The following is a 20,477-nucleotide window of genomic DNA, read 5'->3' as shown; positions in this document are numbered from 1 at the left end:
AATTCTAAATATATATTATATAAAATAATTATTCTTTTGGTGGGTAAAGATCTAAATTAAATTTGCAAAAAGTGGCTGGGATTATACAAATCTGATACAACTTACAAAATTATATAAATATGTTTTTAATTGTTGGTATCATTACCTTGTGGCTTATTTTGACTGTTTAACGTGGGTTTATCTAGTTATACCGTTTTCTGAGGCCTCTGTTTTCTACCGATCAAGGAAGTGTTCAACATATGATGTATAAACACAGGAAAATCATCGCCAATTTTCCCCGGTCGTGTGCGATGCCTGGTTGCTGTTGTATATCTTCTGTTATCTTTATTGTCTAGGTTATGTCTTGTTGTGAAAATGCCAGTGTGCACTTTTTGTCATAATCAAATATTTACCAGTTAATTTATTCAGTATCACGAGTGTGGGACTGCTAAGTTTTTCCCAAAACATTTTAGCAAGTGTGTGTTATTTTGTCTTATAAATTTTTAATCTTACTGAATTTATGTTCCTGTTGTTCAAATCAAATGTTTTCGACGTATGTGATTGATCTTTATTCTTTAAAATGCATTTTTTTTTTTAAAGCTAACATACAGTTCATTAAAACACTGTTCGTAAAAACAAAATACATATTAGGTTTTTAGTACAGTAACAACAATTAAATGTAGGTACACTACAGTTTTTGGCATGTTTTAAGTAATATGTCGGGTAGTTTTAATAGTTTTTTTGTATGCAAACAAGAATAACGCATTTACTTTAATCAATAACATCATTGGTCTAGTTCTCAGTTGTTAAGCTATTCCTCTCAACGTTCAATTAATCCGGAAGTCATCTGAGAGTGAGGCAAACATGTAAGCTTGTATAAGTTGTTCAGATTTTCTTTAAAACAACTACTATTAACTTATTAGTTCTGTTTACGCGCGTTGTTTTTCGGTGCGCAATGAGAACACGTGCGTACTGCCCAGTAGTTGACTGCGGCTGTGCGCATGAGTAGTGTGAACGCATGCGCAGTAGCCCAGTGGAGGCCGCTTCCTGCAATTACCGCCGCTGGATGCGCTCACCCGCGCTACGTAATTTAACTACCACCTCACTCATTCTTTCATATTTTACTGTTGCACTTCTTAGTAAAACAGTATTTTAGATTTCCCATATATTCTCCCGGGTTTATGTTGCGCTGGGCAAAACTAAATTATAATTCCTTAGGTCCTTAGGTGTGTAACATAAGTGTTTAAGATCACTTCGGTTGTAAATTGGTAATGATACGCTGGCCGGCGTTTGATGTTATAACATGTTGAAATAGTTCCTAGAAAACGCGATCAATGAACAATAGTAAGAAAAAGGGTTCAACGATTGTAGGCCTCTAATAAATCAATTACCGGTATACTTTTTTAGTGACATTTTGTTTTTAGATTCTTGATCAAATTAAGGTGCTGTCTTTATCTCAAGTGACTTGACCATTTAAGGTCTAGTTAAATAATCAAGAATATGTCGTCAGATTTTGTGATTCTTGTAAATATTCATATACTCCATAGGAAGGTGAACCACTTCTGAGTACACACCTCGTTGCAAAAAATTAACTGTGTTTACTAATTCGTGTATTTGACGGCGTATCTATGACATTTTCTCAGTTTGATATTGTCGTTGGCAACACTGGCTCTACATGGTGTATGTGTTGGGTCGAAGGGCAAGGAGAGGTTAGTAGATGAGCGGGCTAATTCATAAATTGGCCTATCAACTGCGACACCCGGCTCAGTTGACTAGGACAACTACGATGGGCGAGGGGCAGAAGCAGTATCAGCAATGGCTGGTGGTCAGTTACCACTTCTTTGTATCTTGCCACGTTGATTAATCTTACGCTGGTAATAGTTCTTGTTGTCTTTTATCTTTAAAATACGTTTGGATTGCTCATAAGGTCTTCAACTTGCGAACTTGCCTCATCCATTCTTCAGAAATCACTGAAATGGCTCTTCAGTCCACCTCGCCTCATAAATGCTTCAAAATTACGTTACTACTCATCTTGATTTGTAGCTTTAAAAAAAACACCTAATTTTGATCCAACTTGTCTCATGCCAGAAAGGTCTGTGGATGGATCCTCGTCACTTCAACATGCCCTATGTACTCTTTGAAAAGTACTGAGATGACCATCTTTCTTTAGCCTCACTAAACACTAGGATGCCACATGCCAAATATATTTTTTGGAAAAGCACTGTGATGGCTCATGATCACGTCAACTTGTAGAGTTGGCAAGTGTTATGATATAGTAGATCTTCGTCAAACGTAATTGGGTCACTGACACGTTTAATTTTTAAATTGAATACATTATTTGTCACAGGCATCTTGTGCTTCTTCAGGGAAAGGCACAAAATGTTGATTGTTTCCTCAATATCGTAATCAGAGTAATACTTATTTATCTCGTGACATAACTGTTCTCACCTTAAATTGAAAAAATGCGATTGATCTTTCCATGAAAACAAATGCGTGTGATTTTGTTATAGTTAATTATACGTTGCAACGCAACATGCTATCTTGAGAATGATTGCCAATGTTAATGAGATGGCCAGTAGAGCAATCTCCGTAGCTAGAAAAGGTGTATGCAAAAAATTGCAATTTATGACGTTCTCCGTTATCCTGGACGTATTTACTTTACAATCCATTTTCACAGTTTATTGGCCTGTACTTAACGAGCTTACAAGTATATAAGACTAATGCCAATAGCTTTCGCTTTATATTTATGTCTCTCTGGCATTCTAGTCTATTGTTGTCACGGCCATGTATTTTCCTGACCCGTGTTCTTGCACCAGAAGCAGTTTTCCACGCCACGCCGCCATGATGAGTGTATCAAATTGCCTAGGTCATTCTCAAGGTGACTGGTCAGTATGAATGTAATGTTTGTCAACAATCACCACGCTAGAAGGTCTTGCTGCCTCAGCATTTCAGCAGGCCTATGTGTAGTGTGCTGATGCGGCAAGGTTGACCACTGACGTGCTGACGCCCTTGACCATCTACAACCTCGGGTCTTTGCCAAAACAATCGAGATTTTGTTTTTGTTCATGTTGAATGTTGCATCTTTTCGTCTATTCTGTGTTGGCAAAATGTCTCAAGGTTAGGATTTTTTGTAGATGGTGTCAAAATGTTTTTCTGCAAATTAAGTGAAATATCCACTCATGGGCTTCAACGTTTGAGTACTTTATTGAATGCTATAGAACACATTTCATTAATCCAGCTTTTAAAAAGTTGTGAACATTACTTTTACGAAAGCCACCAATCAAGATTGAATAAAACACTCAACTTCAAGAAATCTTGTTGTGTGTTGTCGAGTTCCCAGGCCAATCTGACGGGATTGCACAATGGAGATTTAAGCTTTTCCCACAGGTAATTGTGACCTTGACGTGCGCCATGCACAGTCTCGTGAGTTGGCTGTCAAAATATTAAACGAGGTTCCTTGTATTTTAGGATGTCCAAATCATCAGACACAAATCCCTGAATGAAAATCCACAATATTCGACTCAATAGACTCTTTTCACTGAATATCTATGGAACCTCTTCTCAAAGTCAATCGATCCTTTAACCTTTGTAGTCACTGTAACAACATAATTTATGGGCCGTAGCGAAAAAAAATCATAAATTTGCGCATTATGCGATGCCGTAGATCGGATGTTAAAACATACTACCTGTAGTTATCATACAGTACTATTAAGCCTACTGTCAACTACGAGACACTTGATTTCTTGATTATCAAGAAGATGTAAATGTAAACTCCACTGTTCGTTTTGTTAGGCGTTGAAATTTAACTATTGTATCATAACCATGTTGGCTAAGTTGATATATTGATTATTTCCATCACTATTATTGCGGAAAATCGTGCGCAAACTCATGGAGCTCACCGTAACACAGGCGAGCCAGGAGACTATAACAGTATAAATATTCGACAGTCAAAAATATTCAACAACGATTCGCGAAGAAAATTTTCTTATACGCCTTTAAGCGTATACCTTTATAGCTTTTTGTTTTCGCCTTTTTATTTTTTCTAGGCCTTGTATTAATTTCGTGTAACAACTACAAAATATATTAAAGCATAATATCATTTCTTTCGTTTGTAGAACAATTGTTAGACAATTAACAGTGTAAATGCTGCAAACTAGACCAGTGTATTCACCGTGTGTATGTAGTAGGCGTGTGACGCGACACCCGCTGCTCGATACAATAGACGGAAGTGAGTGTTAAAATTCCATTTCGGAGTTGAGCTGAGCAGGGGACAGCTGACCGGTGAAATCTAATGTTTAAACTTTCGGTTTCTGTCAACAGAGGTCGTCCTTCTACGTACGTGTTGCATAATCAATTATCGGACGTTTCTACACAAGACGCGCCACGCGCCTCCGTCTGCGGTCATCGACGTAGGAGTGCCCAAAGTCCTCCTTGAGTACATGTCTTCTAAGTCAAATACAAATCCTTCCTTCGCTCGAACATTGGTCCAAACAGCTTTCCATAGTGTGTAGGAGTGCCCAAAGTCCTCCTTGAGTACATGTCTTCTAAGTCAAATACAAATCCTTCCTTCGCTCGAACATTGGTTCAAACAGCTTTCCATAGTGTGTAGGAGTGCCTAAAGTCCTCGTTGAGTACATGTCTTCTAAGTCAAATACAAATCCTTCCTTCGCTCGAACATTGGTTCAAACAGCTTTCCATAGTGTATCATCGACGTAGGAGTGCCCAAAGTCCTCCTTGAGTACATGTCTTCTAAGTCAAATACAAATCCTTCCTTCGCTCGAACATTAGTCCAAACTGCTTTCCATAGTGTGTAGGAGTGCCCAAAGTCCTCCTTGAGTACATGTCTTCTAAGTCAAATACAAATCCTTCCTTCGCTCGAACATTGGTTCAAACAGCTTTCCATAGTGTGTAGGAGTGCCCAAAGTCCTCCTTGAGTGCATGTCTTCTAAGTCAAATACAAATCCTTCCTTCGCTCGAACATTGGTTCAAACAGCTTTCCATAGTGTGTAGGAGTGCCTAAAGTCCTCCTTGAGTACATGTCTTCTAAGTCAAATACAAATCCTTCCTTCGCTCGAACATTGGTTCAAACAGCTTTCCATAGTGTGTAGGAGTGCCTAAAGTCCTCCTTGAGTACATGTCTTCTAAGTCAAATACAAATCCTTCCTTCGCTCGAACATTAGTCCAAACTGCTTTCCATAGTGTGTAGGAGTGCCCAAAGTCCTCCTTGAGTACATGTCTTCTAAGTCAAATACAAATCCTTCCTTCGCTCGAACATTGGTTCAAACAGCTTTCCATAGTGTGTAGGAGTGCCTAAAGTCCTCGTTGAGTACATGTCTTCTAAGTCAAATACAAATCCTTCCTTCGCTCGAACATTGGTTCAAACAGCTTTCCATAGTGTATCATCGACGTAGGAGTGCCCAAAGTCCTCCTTGAGTACATGTCTTCTAAGTCAAATACAAATCCTTCCTTCGCTCGAACATTAGTCCAAACTGCTTTCCATAGTGTGTAGGAGTGCCCAAAGTCCTCCTTGAGTACATGTCTTCTAAGTCAAATACAAATCCTTCCTTCGCTCGAACATTGGTTCAAACAGCTTTCCATAGTGTGTAGGAGTGCCCAAAGTCCTCCTTGAGTACATGTCTTCTAAGTCAAATACAAATCCTTCCTTCGCTCGAACATTGGTTCAAACAGCTTTCCATAGTGTGTAGGAGTGCCTAAAGTCCTCCTTGAGTACATGTCTTCTAAGTCAAATACAAATCCTTCCTTCGCTCGAACATTGGTTCAAACAGCTTTCCATAGTGTGTAGGAGTGCCTAAAGTCCTCCTTGAGTACATGTCTTCTAAGTCAAATACAAATCCTTCCTTCGCTCGAACATTAGTCCAAACTGCTTTCCATAGTGTGTAGGAGTGCCCAAAGTCCTCCTTGAGTACATGTCTTCTAAGTCAAATACAAATCCTTCCTTCGCTCGAACATTGGTTCAAACAGCTTTCCATAGTGTATCATCGACGTAGGAGTGCCCAAAGTCCTCCTTGAGTACATGTCTTCTAAGTCAAATACAAATCCTTCCTTCGCTCGAACATTGGTAAAAGCTGCTTTCCATGTGTTCTATAGATCTATCTGAAGTCCTCGAATCTTCTTAATTTTGGTCCGGAATTTAATCCATAGTCACAATGAGTCTTACCCCTGGAGCTGACTGAACCTTGGGGTCCATATACGCCTAAACATCTCCCCAAATACACGCATTTTCCTAAGTATATTACAAAACAAAATACTCAAGCGAACATCGTTCCGGATTTAAATACATCATCGTAACATTCAAAAATTATTTCGAATGCCTCAGTTCTCTAGATCTGCCCAAGTCTTCCTTGCGAACAATTCCTCCTAACCTACTCCAAATCCTTTTGCTAACTCATCAGTCCTAAATTGTAGTCAATTGTAATATTCACAATTTAGTCCCCTGATACATGGATCGTGTATCCTCCAGGTCTGACTAAATTCTCCTTTTAGTAGTCATACACGTACTAGACTTATTCCAAAGTGCATTCCTTATTAGCAACACATTTTGATTTCCTTATGATATTTCTTGTTTTCTAGTTTTGTCCAAAGTCCTCATTGAGTGCATTTCTTCCAAGTCAAATACAAATTCTTTCTTTAGGAACGTCATTCGAAAATTTAATCTACAACTGTTTACAGTTAGTTTTCTAATGTCACATGTTTTTTTTTTTTTTTTTTTTTTCTCTAGACCTGTCCAAGTCCTCCTTAAGTCTTCGAACCCCAATCCTCTGTTCGTTTGAACAGACCTAGGTCTGAAAAGTAGTCCATTGTCGTAATACTCACATTTTAATTTTTCATTTCATGCATGCCTATCGTATTCTTAAGTTTTTTTTAAAGTAATTTTAAAGAAATATTCTCCCAAGTATTATTCCCTTAAATCATAGTACAGTACGTCAGAATATATCACTGTAACACAATATTTACAATTTAATTTCATATTGCTGAAGAGCTTATCAGTGCTCACTAACTCCGATGTGGCAAGCCTTAACCAAAGATATATAGTTTTTTTATACAAATTTGTCATTTTATCAAAATGCATTATAGACAAGGTACAACTGCAGGCGGCTGATAGTGGGTAGTGATTGTAAGGAGGTGTTTGCGAGGGGTGACGGCCACGTGGCGTTGGTAAGAGGGTCGATACAAGCCAGGTAGGGGTAGGTCAGGTCACCAGGGGTCGTGACTTTGGCCTTGCAACACGCCAACCAGGGTCACTTATCTGGCCGTGGCGTGAGTCGCATCATTAAACTGCACCTTTGCAATGGATTTGCGGTGATAAATTGCGCTTTGCATTACCAGTCTAGTTGCTTTTGTTTTATATTTAATCACACCCAACTGAGTTTAATCTGTTCCACCCTACTATGCACCACTAAAGTAGACACAGTGATAACATTTTGGAGATTTTTCGTGTCTGCAGGAGTTTATTTTGTGTTTCGAGAATTTTCATGTACACGAAGGGTTTTTATCTTTGTTTGGGTAATGCCATTTCATCATGCAACCATTGTTACTTTTCGTTTTGATTGGAACAGTTTTGGCCTTTCAATTGACTTTGCACTTATTCTTAGTTCGGTGAAGTTTTGACTGCTACACTCAACTAGAGTTTAAGATTGAAAATAACGAATTCCATAACTTTATGAAAACTGGGGATATTGTAAACTGTCGACTCTTAAACAGGATTCTTGGTTAATGACTTAGTCAACCAACAGGTATATTCATCTACGCAGAACAGGTTTGCACTACACGTGTCCAGTAACATTACAGAATTACTATACTTAGCCGGGATCACTTATTTAGCCCAGCTTGACATGCTTCCAACCTAAAAGCACTGACTGATAGTGCTAAAAGTGCTTCAGTTTCTTCGTTACGAAACTCTGTACGGTAACGAATAGACAACACCTTTAGGATTACTAGGTAAACCCTCTAACTACTAGCTTCAATTGCTTATATTCTTTGGTTCTGTACCTCAGCTGGTTTAGTGCGGAATATCACTTGGTTCCTTTTTGTGCTTTAATTGTTCTTCCTATCGAATTGGCAATTTTCGTATTGTCATGCGAACGCCCTAACCATTTGGCAGCAACATCTGGTCCTTTTCCCTTTTCCAAAAGTCTTTTACTTCGTGCAGCCGTGGCTTAGTGGCTGGCCATACTTGAAATGTTCCTGATCATCACGCGACCTATCACAGTATCCTTTACCCTTGTTCAAGGTCCTCTACCTCGTGCAGCCGGTTCGCTGGAAGCGCGAGAGACTAGGGTGTGGCGGCGGCGGCGGGCCAGATATGATTAGAATACCAGGGTAGTGTGGTAGGCGGTTGTTGGGTTTGGCCCGGCGGAAACGGCGCGTTGTTCGACCTTGAAACCGCGAATCACGGCTCGACGACGCTGCCTGGCGTAATAATAGCAGACTTGTGCCTTGTGCGTCGTCGCTCGTCGCCGCGCCATGCGCCACCCCGGCGAGAATAGTGGACCTTGACCACCGACCAACCAGTGAGTGATCAGTGCTGCCGGGGTCGGACGGTACACAAGATTTTTATGATGGCCTATGAAGAAGACAAGATGTGTTTGACTTTTGGCAGTGATGAACCCATTGGATTTCTTCTATGGTCTCTTCAACCCACGGAGGAGGATACTCCACTCATCTTGATCCAGGCGTTGGTAGTGAGCTCATACAAGATCTTGTTGATGGATCAAGTCGTTTGTAGGAAACTCCATATTGGGACCGAAGAAAAAATTAGAAGTGGACAAATTGTGAAACAGCAATACTGTAGTAGGTTTTAGCTCTCTGGAACTTCACACGATCACGTCCCGTGTAATTCAGGGTCTCTTCAGGGGTAATGCTGGTCCACTAATATGAACTCGTAAAGAGCATTTGTTTAGATCTGATTACCAAAAAGCAAAAGAATCTTCTTTCTATAATTTAAAAACCACTCAACTAAAATAATACTCCAACTATTCATTAGATGGTTTACCTGTATGAAGATTTTGGAACCACTCCTTGAACTATTATACCAGAAGACTTTGCAAGCTGCTGTGCCAAATGAACATTCGAGCTGTTTTACCAACATAACTTAAAATTTTGGATCCAAGCAAATACTGTACAAACATGTGTTTTATTTAGCTTGTTCATCTTTTTTGTTCTTTATTTTTTCAACTGTGTCACGATATTGTTTATGGGGTTGTTAATGCGTCAAGGTTGAGCTATTTTATCTATTAAATTTTTTCACTAATTTGAATTTCACAATACTTAGCAGGCGTTAATAATCACGAATTTGATCGTGTTTTAATCAAATCTTTCCTTCGGCAAACATGGATGTTTATCATCACGTAAATAATATATTTTACTAGTTTTACTGTACATTATTTTACAGAAAAGACGGGTTACCTGAGATAAGATAGTAGCTTCTATGTATGTTATCATTCAGGTGTGACGTCACTGTATGATAACAACACCGAAACTCAACTGCTACATCAAATTTTGTACGCCTCTCAAATTAATAGAAGAAATTAGTAAAACAATTTTGTCATTGAAATTAATTTTTGTTACGATTTTTTCAATGCAGTGAATACATCCGATAGTTTACTGGGAAGGGGGTGCCAGTTGATATAATAATTTGGTGACACATTTTAAAATACGAAGCAAAAAGTGGATTATATTTTGGGTAGGCTGTGGAGGAATTGACGTTTTGGTTATTTATCATCAATATCAGATTGTGCCACCGATTCCACGTTCTTAATCTTTATTAGTTAATATTAATTTGTCATAGCTACATATATTTTTCTCTTGTCTATCATAATGCAACTATGCAACTAGTTGCAGTTAGTTAATTACTCATAATCACAGCACTCTTATTTATCTCGAATGAATTGTTAAAATGTGTAAATTTTATTTTCCACTGTAATGAGTAGGAAATTCATTAGATAACCTTACGATTACAATAACATCGTCTGGTTGGCATTGTGCCTGTAGACTGTAGACGAATCATACATTTTATCATACATTAGCTCACTTTACCGATACCTTCCTTGTTATCTGAGTTACGTTATCTGTTACGTCTTGTATCATTAATTAAACTGCAATTGATAACGATTACGCCGTGACGTGCATTTATTAGTAATTGGGTTTTTGCGTTGATAAGATTTTCGAGCATTAAAAATATTTCAAGTAAAATATATGTTGATTTATTGTGATTATTCAGTTTACACACTTGTCTATTAGCTCAGTAGTAGTACACAATAAAGTTTAATGGTTTTTATCTCTCGTTCTTTATGCTGTGATATTAGCCACACGCTATCGGGATTTTATTGCTTCCATTGGTTGGTCAACATAGTTGTGAGGAATTAAATCATTACTTTACATAACATTTATTTACACTTATCTAAAATGCTAAGTATTTTTTGTATATAATACACGTAATATTCCTAATAGAAGTGAGGTAAATGTGCAAACTTTATATTAGCTGAAGTAAAATGTCATTAGGATAGTGACAAGTATTTATAGTTTTTTAATCTCCTTGTTGTACTGTGGTTGCGTATTTCAGACATTCTTTCTTAAACAAATTAATGGAGAGTCGGACAAGCGTGATGATATAATTTTTAGGCTACTAGTTATGTTTTCGCAATATTTTACTAAAAGACCAAATAAATCTTAAGTCATGTTTGTATAACATTATATCAGTGTGAGGGTATGTATGTCTTGCAGCCAGTTTTGCAAGGTGTTCTTGAGGCGGATCGGGTTGGTTTTTTGATTGTAAACTACATGTTTGCCATCGAAAATATAATTTTAGTTTAACTTGTTTTAAGACTTGCTCAAAAATGATCCATTTTGAAAATAAATTGTTTCACAATCTTAACGCATGTGTGGTGTTGTTGCAGCGGTACGAGCGGACAGGATGCGAGGAGGGAGGAACAAATTCGGACCTATGTACAAGAGAGACAGAGCGCGGAAGCTGCAGATGATGAGACAAAGACAGATCGCCATCCAGACCATCCGAGGGTCGGCGGCGCAGTACGCGCTAGGGGAGGGAGTGACGCTCAGCTACCCCGGCAGCAGCTCACCCTTCGCCAGCCTGCACATCAAACAGGAGATCCAGATACCACAGGTGTCGTCGCTGACGTCATCGCCGGACAGTTCGCCGTCACCTATAGCAGTGGCGCTGGGTCAGGCGGGTCTGGGTAGTATGGTGGTCAACAACAACAACAACCCTCAACAACAACCGCCCAGCGCGGGCACCTCGGGCCAACAACCCCAGGAGCACGCCAAGCTGTGGGGACAACCCAACAGCACGACCCCCTCGCACTCGCCTCACTCGCCCTTCGACGCCGCCCCCGCCGCCTCCAACCCCGCCCCCGCCAACACCGCCCCCAGTCAATCCAAGATCTCACCCATGATCAGGGACTTTGTGCAATCCGTGGATGACCGCGAGTGGCAGAACTCATTGTACGGGCTGTTGCAAAACCAAACGTACAACCAGTGCGAAGTGGACCTTTTCGAACTCATGTGTAAAGTGTTGGACCAAAATCTGTTCTCGCAAGTGGATTGGGCGAGAAATTCTGTGTTTTTCAAGGACCTAAAGGTAAGCTCAGTGATGATTTCTTTTAATATGTTTAATTAAGTCTTTAAGTAAGATAACGAAAGCTATTTTCAAATCCCATAGAATTAATTTTACCCCTAATGAATGGCAAACCTCGAGAACAAGTCAACTTTGATAACAAGTCTCTTTTAATAATACCCTGAAAGTCTTGTTGGCGAGGTTCGACTGTACATATAAGGTTTCCTCAGTACTGAGGTAGAACTACGTACACTGGTTTCTTCTCGGGTGTATTGTGTTCTTGATTGAACCATAGATAAAAGGAGTATAGACGATTGAACGAAAATTCGTAAACAATAGGGAAGAAGGGAAAAAAGTGCTATCACAGATTGAAATCATGTTGAACATCATCAGCAAAGATAATATACCTTGATTTAATACCTTTATCATATACGTGAGGTTTTCCATTTAAGTAGGACATTATTCCTTAACTACCATTTATAATTTAAAACCGGCAGTAAAATGTCTTTGACACATTAGTGTTTAATGCCAACTCATACCCGGACCATCCTTTGACAAGTGTGTGTTTGCTTGCGCGGCCACACAGTGTGTAGATGTGTAGCCTTAAGTATTGCTTATCAGTTGAAAGTGAAAGCGACTTTTCGCAACTGTCTGCAACGGCGATTCTTCACGGCGAGGCACTTGCTTCACCCCCCCCCCCCCACTCATTTCCACCATGCCTTCATATCGTAGACCTCCCTTATAAACAGGGGTGGCGGGTACGAATTTCACAAATTTTGCCTCTTGCTATCCCAAAGATAAAATTTACGACGTTTTCTAGAGCAGTTCCTAAAGGCCAATCTCGAACTGGTATTTTTTGGCTCCTTTGAAAATCTTAGTTATTCTGGTTACATTGGGAGCATTTTCATGGCCGCTGAGTTGGCCATTCTTTTGAATCCCTCTATGTCTGGCTTGAAAAAAAAACTGCTTCTTCCGACAATACTCCGATGTATTTACATGCACACTTTAAGTGTTAAAAGACGGTAGATACAATACATACATAAGATGTTCCAAAGGCTATGGGTTTCGACAGCCACATCTGCACTCACCAAATTAGTCACATTCAGACGTTATTCCTGTAAAATTAAAAGGAGCGTTGGAAGTCTTTCATTATTCATTTAGCTAATAACATCAAAGCGTTTAATGCTTATGATGAAGTGGCCTCCCTTTTGATTCTCAATCAGTTCAAATAGCCAAACCAAATGAAAGTATCCTTGTGTTTACTTTATCTTTATAATTTTTTAAGAAAACGCATTGTGCCAGGAAGGGGTAGGCCTATACTAATTCTTAAAGCGTTAATTTATCTAGATATTTTTTTAAAGAAAAAACATTGTGCCACGAAGGGGTATACTAATTCTAAAAGCGTTACTTTATCTAGATAATTTTTCAAAGAAAACACATTGTGCCACGAAAGGGGTATACTAATTCTAAAAGCGTTACTTTATCTAAATAATTTATTAAAGAAAAAAAACATTGTGCCACGAAAGGGGTATACTAATTCTTAAAGCATTACTTTATATAGATATTTTTTTTTAGAAAAGACATCGTGCCACGAAAGAGGTATACAGTACTAATTCTAAAAGCGTTACTTTATCTAGATAATTTTCAAAGAAAAACATTGTGCCACGAAAGAGGTATACTAATTCTAAAAGCGTTTCTTTATCTAGATAGTTAAAAAAAAAAAAAAAAATGTGCCACGAAAAGGGTGTACTAATTCTAGAAGCGTCTTGACGTGACAATCTCAGAATAAAAATAATTTCCCTGTACAGTTCGGCCACAGACTATAGAGTAGCCTAACGTTAACAGTCGACAGTCGTCTACTGTGGAGTGTGGACTCGACTAGGCCTACTCTTTGTTCCTTCTACCAGTTCAGGAGTTAACTTATTGCCCAGTCTAGAGTCTATAGGCACGTCCAGACCACCACGTGCTGGTACTGGTATCATAGTGGCAGTGGTAGTGACAGTAGCGGGGGTGGTGTAAACAATGTTATCGATGTGGCGGTGGCTGTGCCATGATGAATGGTGCACAGTTTGGCAACACTGTACACGTGGTACGCCTGCCGCAACACTTAGCTAGTTACGCAACTTAGCCCGCGCCCGGCTCAAGCGCCAGTGTTGCCAATTCTCTTTTATACCTCCCTTACAATATGTATGAAAGTGTACGATGTGTTACATGGTGTTTAATTAAAGGTTTACGTAATGTTCTTGTGTACTCTGCGGTTATTTTGGGGCAAGGGTCTGGTCTTTTATACGCCTTGATTTTAGGGGATTTTAAGACGTCGTTTCGACTTTTTTATGGACGATATGAGTCTTGCGCCTCGCTTGAATTACTCATCGCGAATGAATTGAAGGTATCTTTCCAATTAGTTTGAGCTAGGAAGATAAGTTGGCTAAATGCTTTAGCGTTTTCGTTTAACTTTCCGTCACAATGTTTATTTGAGGGGTATTTTGTTCTGAATCTTTTATAAATTTAAACATTTATCATTGGCAGAAATATCAATATACTTACTGGCTTAGTGGTTGGGGTCTCGGACTTCGTTGCCCGAGGTCTCGGGCTCAAATCCCGCCAAATCACCAATGGATTTTATCTAAGTGATAATGCCACAACCCCTATAAATATAGGCATAGCCACCAGAGGTGGCTGTGATATAGGTCTAGCCTGAAGTAATGTGAAAAACAATCTCGAACTCGTGCCTAGCGTCCAAGGACAAAAAAAATTAAATTGTAGTCCTGCGTAACCTGTAGTACATTTTATATTTTTTAAACATTATAAACTATTTTAGAAGAAAATATTACGATTTAAATCAATGCTGCGTCCCGTGTGCTCAATAATTGAATTTTCCCGTCATTTAGTTTGATGTATGTATGTTTTATGACGAAAACTACTCAAGATCGATGTTAAAGAATATGGTGGTTTATAATTTAGTTTAGTCATACACAGTAGGGCACTAAGGGCATACTAATGTGAAGTAGATACCGGTACAAATAAATATTTTAATTGCTCGTACACTGTAACCACACGAAAAATCATTTTCGTTAATTTATTCGCCAAATTCTTTTGGATTTTCACGCAGAATGCAAAAAACACACATAGTTAACCACCAGACTCTGACACATCAATGCTTACCGAGAATTCGTTATTCGTATTGACACAAAAAATTCCAAATGTCAAACTCGGCTCCCACAGCCACAGCTGTAGAGCGCGCTGGTTTGCGCGGGTAGCTGCGCATGCGTGTGTCCTTGTGGCGCGAAAAGTGAAAACGGTGTCAGCTGTATCGGGGCCAAGTTCGCGTTACGTCAGTCAGCGCAGGATGTGTATTGTCTTGTCAAGTGGCCATCAGCCATCAGCCACCACAGCCACCAGTTACTGTGTGTAGTGGAGGTATATGATGGCTGCTGTCGCTGCTTACATCTGGAAGCAGAACTTTCAATTAAAAATTGTCAACAGTCTTTAATGTTTCGCATTTACTGTGGATATTGTACTTGAACACTTGAAGTATCTAAAAAAAGTCTTTTGAAATGGTATTTTGAAATATGATAACGTCATATACACGGTGCACTAATTATTGTAATGTTGACATTTTCGACCCACGTAAAATTTAGGATGTCCGAATGCACGGAACAAATCCACAGATAGGACCAGGAGTTGAACATCCTATTGATTCAACGTGGACATCTTTCATTTTACTCTCCACGTCTCTATATCTTGAGCAATAAGTGTTCACTCAATCGCAATCGTAATAAACTATAAACAATGTATTCTCCTTTTTTCGATAGCTGACACCGAGTCAACCTGAGTCGAAAAGCAAAATCCCACAAAACATTAAAGTGCAAAATTTTCTCCAGTGTCAAAAATTGAGAGGGAGTAAAAGGGAGAAAGTCATGGAAATAGGCAAGAAGTCGTGGAAAGTCATGGAAATCCCCAATGATGGATGGATTTGAGGGGACCATTCAATGTTCTAGTCAGCCGTAACCCCGACTGTTGTAGCATTTTTCAGGATTTTTCACAAATGTTCGACAATTCAATTTATTACAGTTCTTCTATTTTATGAGTTTTGAGTTTGCTTTAGTTCATTGTTGCGCCTATTGTACTCCATTATTATCTGTTAATACATATTTCAGTATTGTCTACAAAATAACATGTTTAGGCAGTATTATTCGTGTTTGTATGTTGTATTATAATTTTCTAGTAAAGTTCGAAAATCATGGAAATTAATGGTAAATGGTCATCGATAGTAAAGGAAATTAATGAAAAATCTTTTGTGGACACCCTGTTAATGTATGATCAAGTCAAGAGTTATGTACTACGATTGTTCCTTTCCTCTTACAAAGTCCTATTAACGCGTCTCTCAAACTCAACAAATTGTCTTCCTTTATCAATGCAGGTGTAACTGCCGCGTTACATTTTCAAAGACAACCAAGAAATCAGACCAAACGTCTTTGGCATCACAACACCAATTCCCACCTCCTTTGTGGCCACCGTGCCTAAAACGTTGTCAGGACACAATTCGATACGATCAAACACCGTGGCCAAGGTCTGCCAAACAAGATGTCTGGGGTAGTCATGTTGTCAAACAAAACCACCCCCCGGTCCGACACTGGGTCAGTGTTTCACTGTTCCAATGTTCGCCGAAGACGTCGTCACGGGCCGCAACTAATTTCACTTTTAGCGATTCCCTTTCAATCTGTGAGAACCTTTACTTTCTCCACTCTTGTTTTCAAACAAGGTTTCACTGAATAACTTTAGCGTCGGTTTTGTTGGATTCTCTGAAGTTGTTGATTATTGTTTCCCACACGTCGTAGTTGAGTGTGGTAAATCGTTGATTGTGATTTATTCACCGCGTTATACTGGTTTATTTGTCAATACAATATAAAAAATTATTATTGGTATACCCGTATTTGAGACAATTTCTATTACACGTCCCTCTACACGCAGTAATTGTGCGAACTGCGGATTATACGTGCCTGGTGTTGAAGTAGTAAATACCCTCTCCGAAAAATTCACTCTAAACATACACTTATTTACTAATTGTCCTGTTTACGTAAATGTAGGCTTCTGTTTTCGATACTGAGGTTGAGCAGGTTCACTCACTCACAAACTGGTTCACAAACAGCACTAGTAATCACGGGAGGTATGGGAAGGGGGTTCGGTGTAGTGGTTAGATTACCTTTGACACAAAGTCTCTAGTCACCAGCGGTCATAGGGCCTATCAAGGAGTTGAAGCGCGAGTCTCTAGCAGAACGAATGTTTCTGTACACTTGCGATATACCAATATACCACTAGAGATCCCCCGGTTGTACGCTGTTGCTGTTGTGCGGCATGGAGCGGGGAAGGGGTCGGGGCTGAGCCGATATTGCGAGCGCAGCGTTGACCTTGACCTGTTTACGTCGGTTACTTCACAGTTGCGACACCGTCACCCTTTCACGGAGCCGCCGCCACGCCGCAGCTCTGGCACTACAAACTACTAATACTACACAACTAAACAGCACAGCTATACACCAAAGCTACCACACACGCCACAGCTATCAAGCTACGGTATATCGCAGCGATCTAATCGATACCAACCATATCGTTACGATAATCTGAGCGTGTGGACGGAAGATCGCTGCGATGTATCGGGTTTGGGCGGTCAATGAAATTTTGGATTTTTCTGGCGATGATTGGCAACGATATCGTGGTTGGAACGTGTCTGCTCGAAACCCAGTTCAATTGTGCCCTCTTCCTCTTCGTAGGTTTCTCGGTCAGTAGGCGAACTTAGCTCGTGACATATGACAGTCTTCTGTCATTCTCAACTAGAGATGGGCTAAATGAGTACATCGAAATACTGATTACTACCGGTACTGGTACTCTCGAGTATCAGTTACTTTTGATGATTACTTTGTACTCATGAGTACTCATCATGGCCGACGGGATTTTGTACCCGTAGAGTGTTCCTGTATCAGTATAATACCAAATACCAGTATATTAGTGGATACCACTGGTAGTACTCGGTTCCTTTACAAAATGATAACTATGTTTTCTTAAGCAGTTTATTCATTTATAGTGATCAGTGAAAGCAGTTTTCATATTTGTGGAATTTGCTATTACTAACAAATGATTATGGTATTTTCAGCTATAATACTCAGTTAAGTTTTAACGAGTAGGCTACTACTACTACTAAACTGATACCCGAGACGAGTCCTGGTACTGGATTGAAGGCTTAACAGTACCAGTACTCAATAGTAGAAACGAGTACTCCAGTATCAGATACTTTTGGTTTTGAGTAACAGTTACACACGGGACTGGCGAGTATCGGATACAAAGTATCAGATACTGCAGTCCCGACTCACCTCTATTCTCAACTAGTTGCGCGAGTCGTTCGGTTCATCTCTCAACTCTATCAGTAGTCTCACATGAGAAAACTTGGATCTCTTGAGAAGCCAAGAAAGACGCCACTTACTTATTGGTTTGTGTCGTCTCTTTCTCCCTATTCTTGTCAAACAAATTACATAGAGGGACCACAACAGTATCTCTTACATGTTGATCATAACTGAGAAAAGACCAACAAATTGCGAAGGAAGTTGGGGCAAAAACCGTCGCGTATGGACAGAACATCGCAACGATTTTTTGGTGCAATCAGATCGCTGCGATGTTTCGTAGCGTGTAGACGGGGCTTAAGCACAATTATTATAGATGATAAAAGCCCAATTATTTTCTGGCTGCACACCAGAGCATAAGGTGTTCCGGAAAACTACCACATAAGCACAGCTATCCCAATGCACTACACCACTGAAAGGAGAACTCTCTCAGACTTGAGTCCCCTAGTTCGGTCTAAAAATATAAAATTTACTAACTAACGCTAATGCAACAGAAATTTAAGTTAAATTAAGTTTGCTATAACGCTTTAAAGTCAGTGCAATAGGGCGATAGTGTACACCAGTGTTTAGTTTACTGGGTGGTTGGGGTGGGGGTGAATTGATTGTAAGTATATTGAGAGTCCGGGGCAGCGTGTCAGTAGGTCAGCAGGGTCGATAATGGAGGAAAACTCACAACAGGGCTGGAAATTGGATCTTGGATCAGTCACGGTAGCTAACAGGTGGGAGGTGGCCTCCTTTGGGAAATGTCCGAGAATGGCACTGCGAGGATATTATTGGTTTTTAGTATGTAATAACATAGTATAGTGTGGTTGTAAGGCAGAAATTTTGCAGTTTTTGCATATTTTTGTACAAATTTCCGAGATTTTCGGGCTTATTTGCAATATAGGTCAATGGGCTAAGCAAAACATTGTCACCTGTATTTTTCACTTTCTGAAACGTGGGTGCGTAATTTCGCGTTAGGTTAGGAAACTGTATTACTTTTCAAGCAAAATTTATTATATTGTTCTCTGAATCTTTTTGATTTGCCAGACCTAAATAACTGCCCAGTACATGTTCGAGGTCGTGACTTAAATTTACATGCCGAGCCCAAAAAGAGAAAACGTTTTCAAACAAACTCAACAAGCACTCAATAATCAATTGTATAGAATAAACTAAAAATGTCAAATTTTTTAGGTTTTGACTCAACAACAGTGTTAAGCCACTGTCAAACACCTAATTCATCCTTAAGATTTACATACTTCTAAAATTGATTTGGTACAAAAATTCTATAGTTTTGCTTGGTTAAAAAATCGGTGTATTCGAAAGAAACCCAGCTTTTGGCAGATTTTATTGTACAATTTGTGACAACTTTACAATGTAAATGGGATACCCAGTTCTATCCATCGTTATAAGTGAAATCGAATCTAGCGTCTTGGATTTAGCTTTCTGAAGTGGATATTTATGTTTGTACGCTAGCTAGAAGCCATACTATGTAGCCAGTCAGTGAGCCGGTACCGCGGCACCTGTACCGATGGCGGTGAGTGTGCGTGCGGGCAACGCCGTGTCGAAACACTCCGACGTGCCGCTCCACCGACCAACCGGAACCCCACACTCCAGACTCGGCCAGGATTCAAATAATGGTCCAATACCTGTGTGGCGTGGGAGGTGGAGGGGGCAATCAGGAATGTGTCCGTCGCGTCTCTACAGCCTACGTCCTGGTCCTGGACGGGGTACCGTTCTATGGCTAGGGGAGTAAAGAACAGTTTTGGTTTTGACCGTGTAACCAGACTGAGGACCAATCCAGCCCCAGAGGGCTCATCATTCCTTGCAACATCACGATCACAAACCCTAAACATTGTGGAAACCGTTTAGGTTAATTTTAACCTACACGTTTACCTAAACATTCCTTCTGTTGCTTTTGCTAAGAGATTTTTTATTCTTTGTGCAAAGGTGATTTATAAGTGAGATACCATTTGACGTTCCATTGGCCAAAGCCAAAACACGTCAGATGGATTACAACTAGATGTCGTTGTTTGTCCTTTCCAAGTTCCAAGCGACGGTGTTAATTTTCTACACTCCTAACTTTGAACGGATGTGCAAATTTGGTGATTTTCTTTCAAATTCATCAGTGTTGTAGCTACCATAAAAAAACAACAAGCAATGGAAGGATCAGTGGTGAATCAATTTCCAATTTAAATTCTTTTTTTATTTTTATGGTTCCATTATAGACCACAGACTATTAAATTGGCTTTGGATATAATTTTCTCTGGACGGGCATCGATGTTGATTTCTAAACATAGATCTAAAGAAAAGTTTATATTTTAAGTTTGTACCATAGATTAAAGAAATATACCTACTCCACACTAAGGCAGGAGTTTTCTGTGACGTGAACAAAGTTCTCTGAAATCGACTTATTTTAGGTTCTCTAAAGCCCTAGATAACTTTTTGCGATGAATCACTTGAAACTTTCCACCGCCTAGCCAGTACCCCGGGAGGTGTATTGCGTCGCATTTCGCACCATTGCTCTTGCC

At 39.6% G+C, this 20,477-nt stretch overlaps 1 protein-coding gene across 4 annotated transcripts in view; it reads left to right on the top strand.

Moving 5' to 3' along the window:
- LOC128993893 (nuclear hormone receptor FTZ-F1) overlaps positions 1-20,477 on the top strand; it is a 170,939-nt gene that overhangs the window by 143,632 nt on the left and 6,830 nt on the right. For all 4 annotated transcript variants that reach the window (XM_054417966.1, XM_054417968.1, XM_054417967.1 and 1 more), the window contains one exon: positions 10,896-11,596. In XM_054417966.1, coding sequence (XP_054273941.1) covers positions 10,896-11,596 — 701 coding nt within the window. The remainder of the gene's footprint in view (positions 1-10,895; positions 11,597-20,477) is intronic.

The sequence above is a fragment of the Macrosteles quadrilineatus genome, unplaced genomic scaffold (genome assembly GCF_028750875.1).
Source record: "Macrosteles quadrilineatus isolate MER2022 unplaced genomic scaffold, UCM_ALF_1.0 Scaffold_5__1_contigs__length_97177068, whole genome shotgun sequence".
Classification (NCBI taxonomy): domain Eukaryota; kingdom Metazoa; phylum Arthropoda; class Insecta; order Hemiptera; family Cicadellidae; genus Macrosteles; species Macrosteles quadrilineatus.
This window is presented reverse-complemented; position numbering and strand designations above follow the sequence as displayed.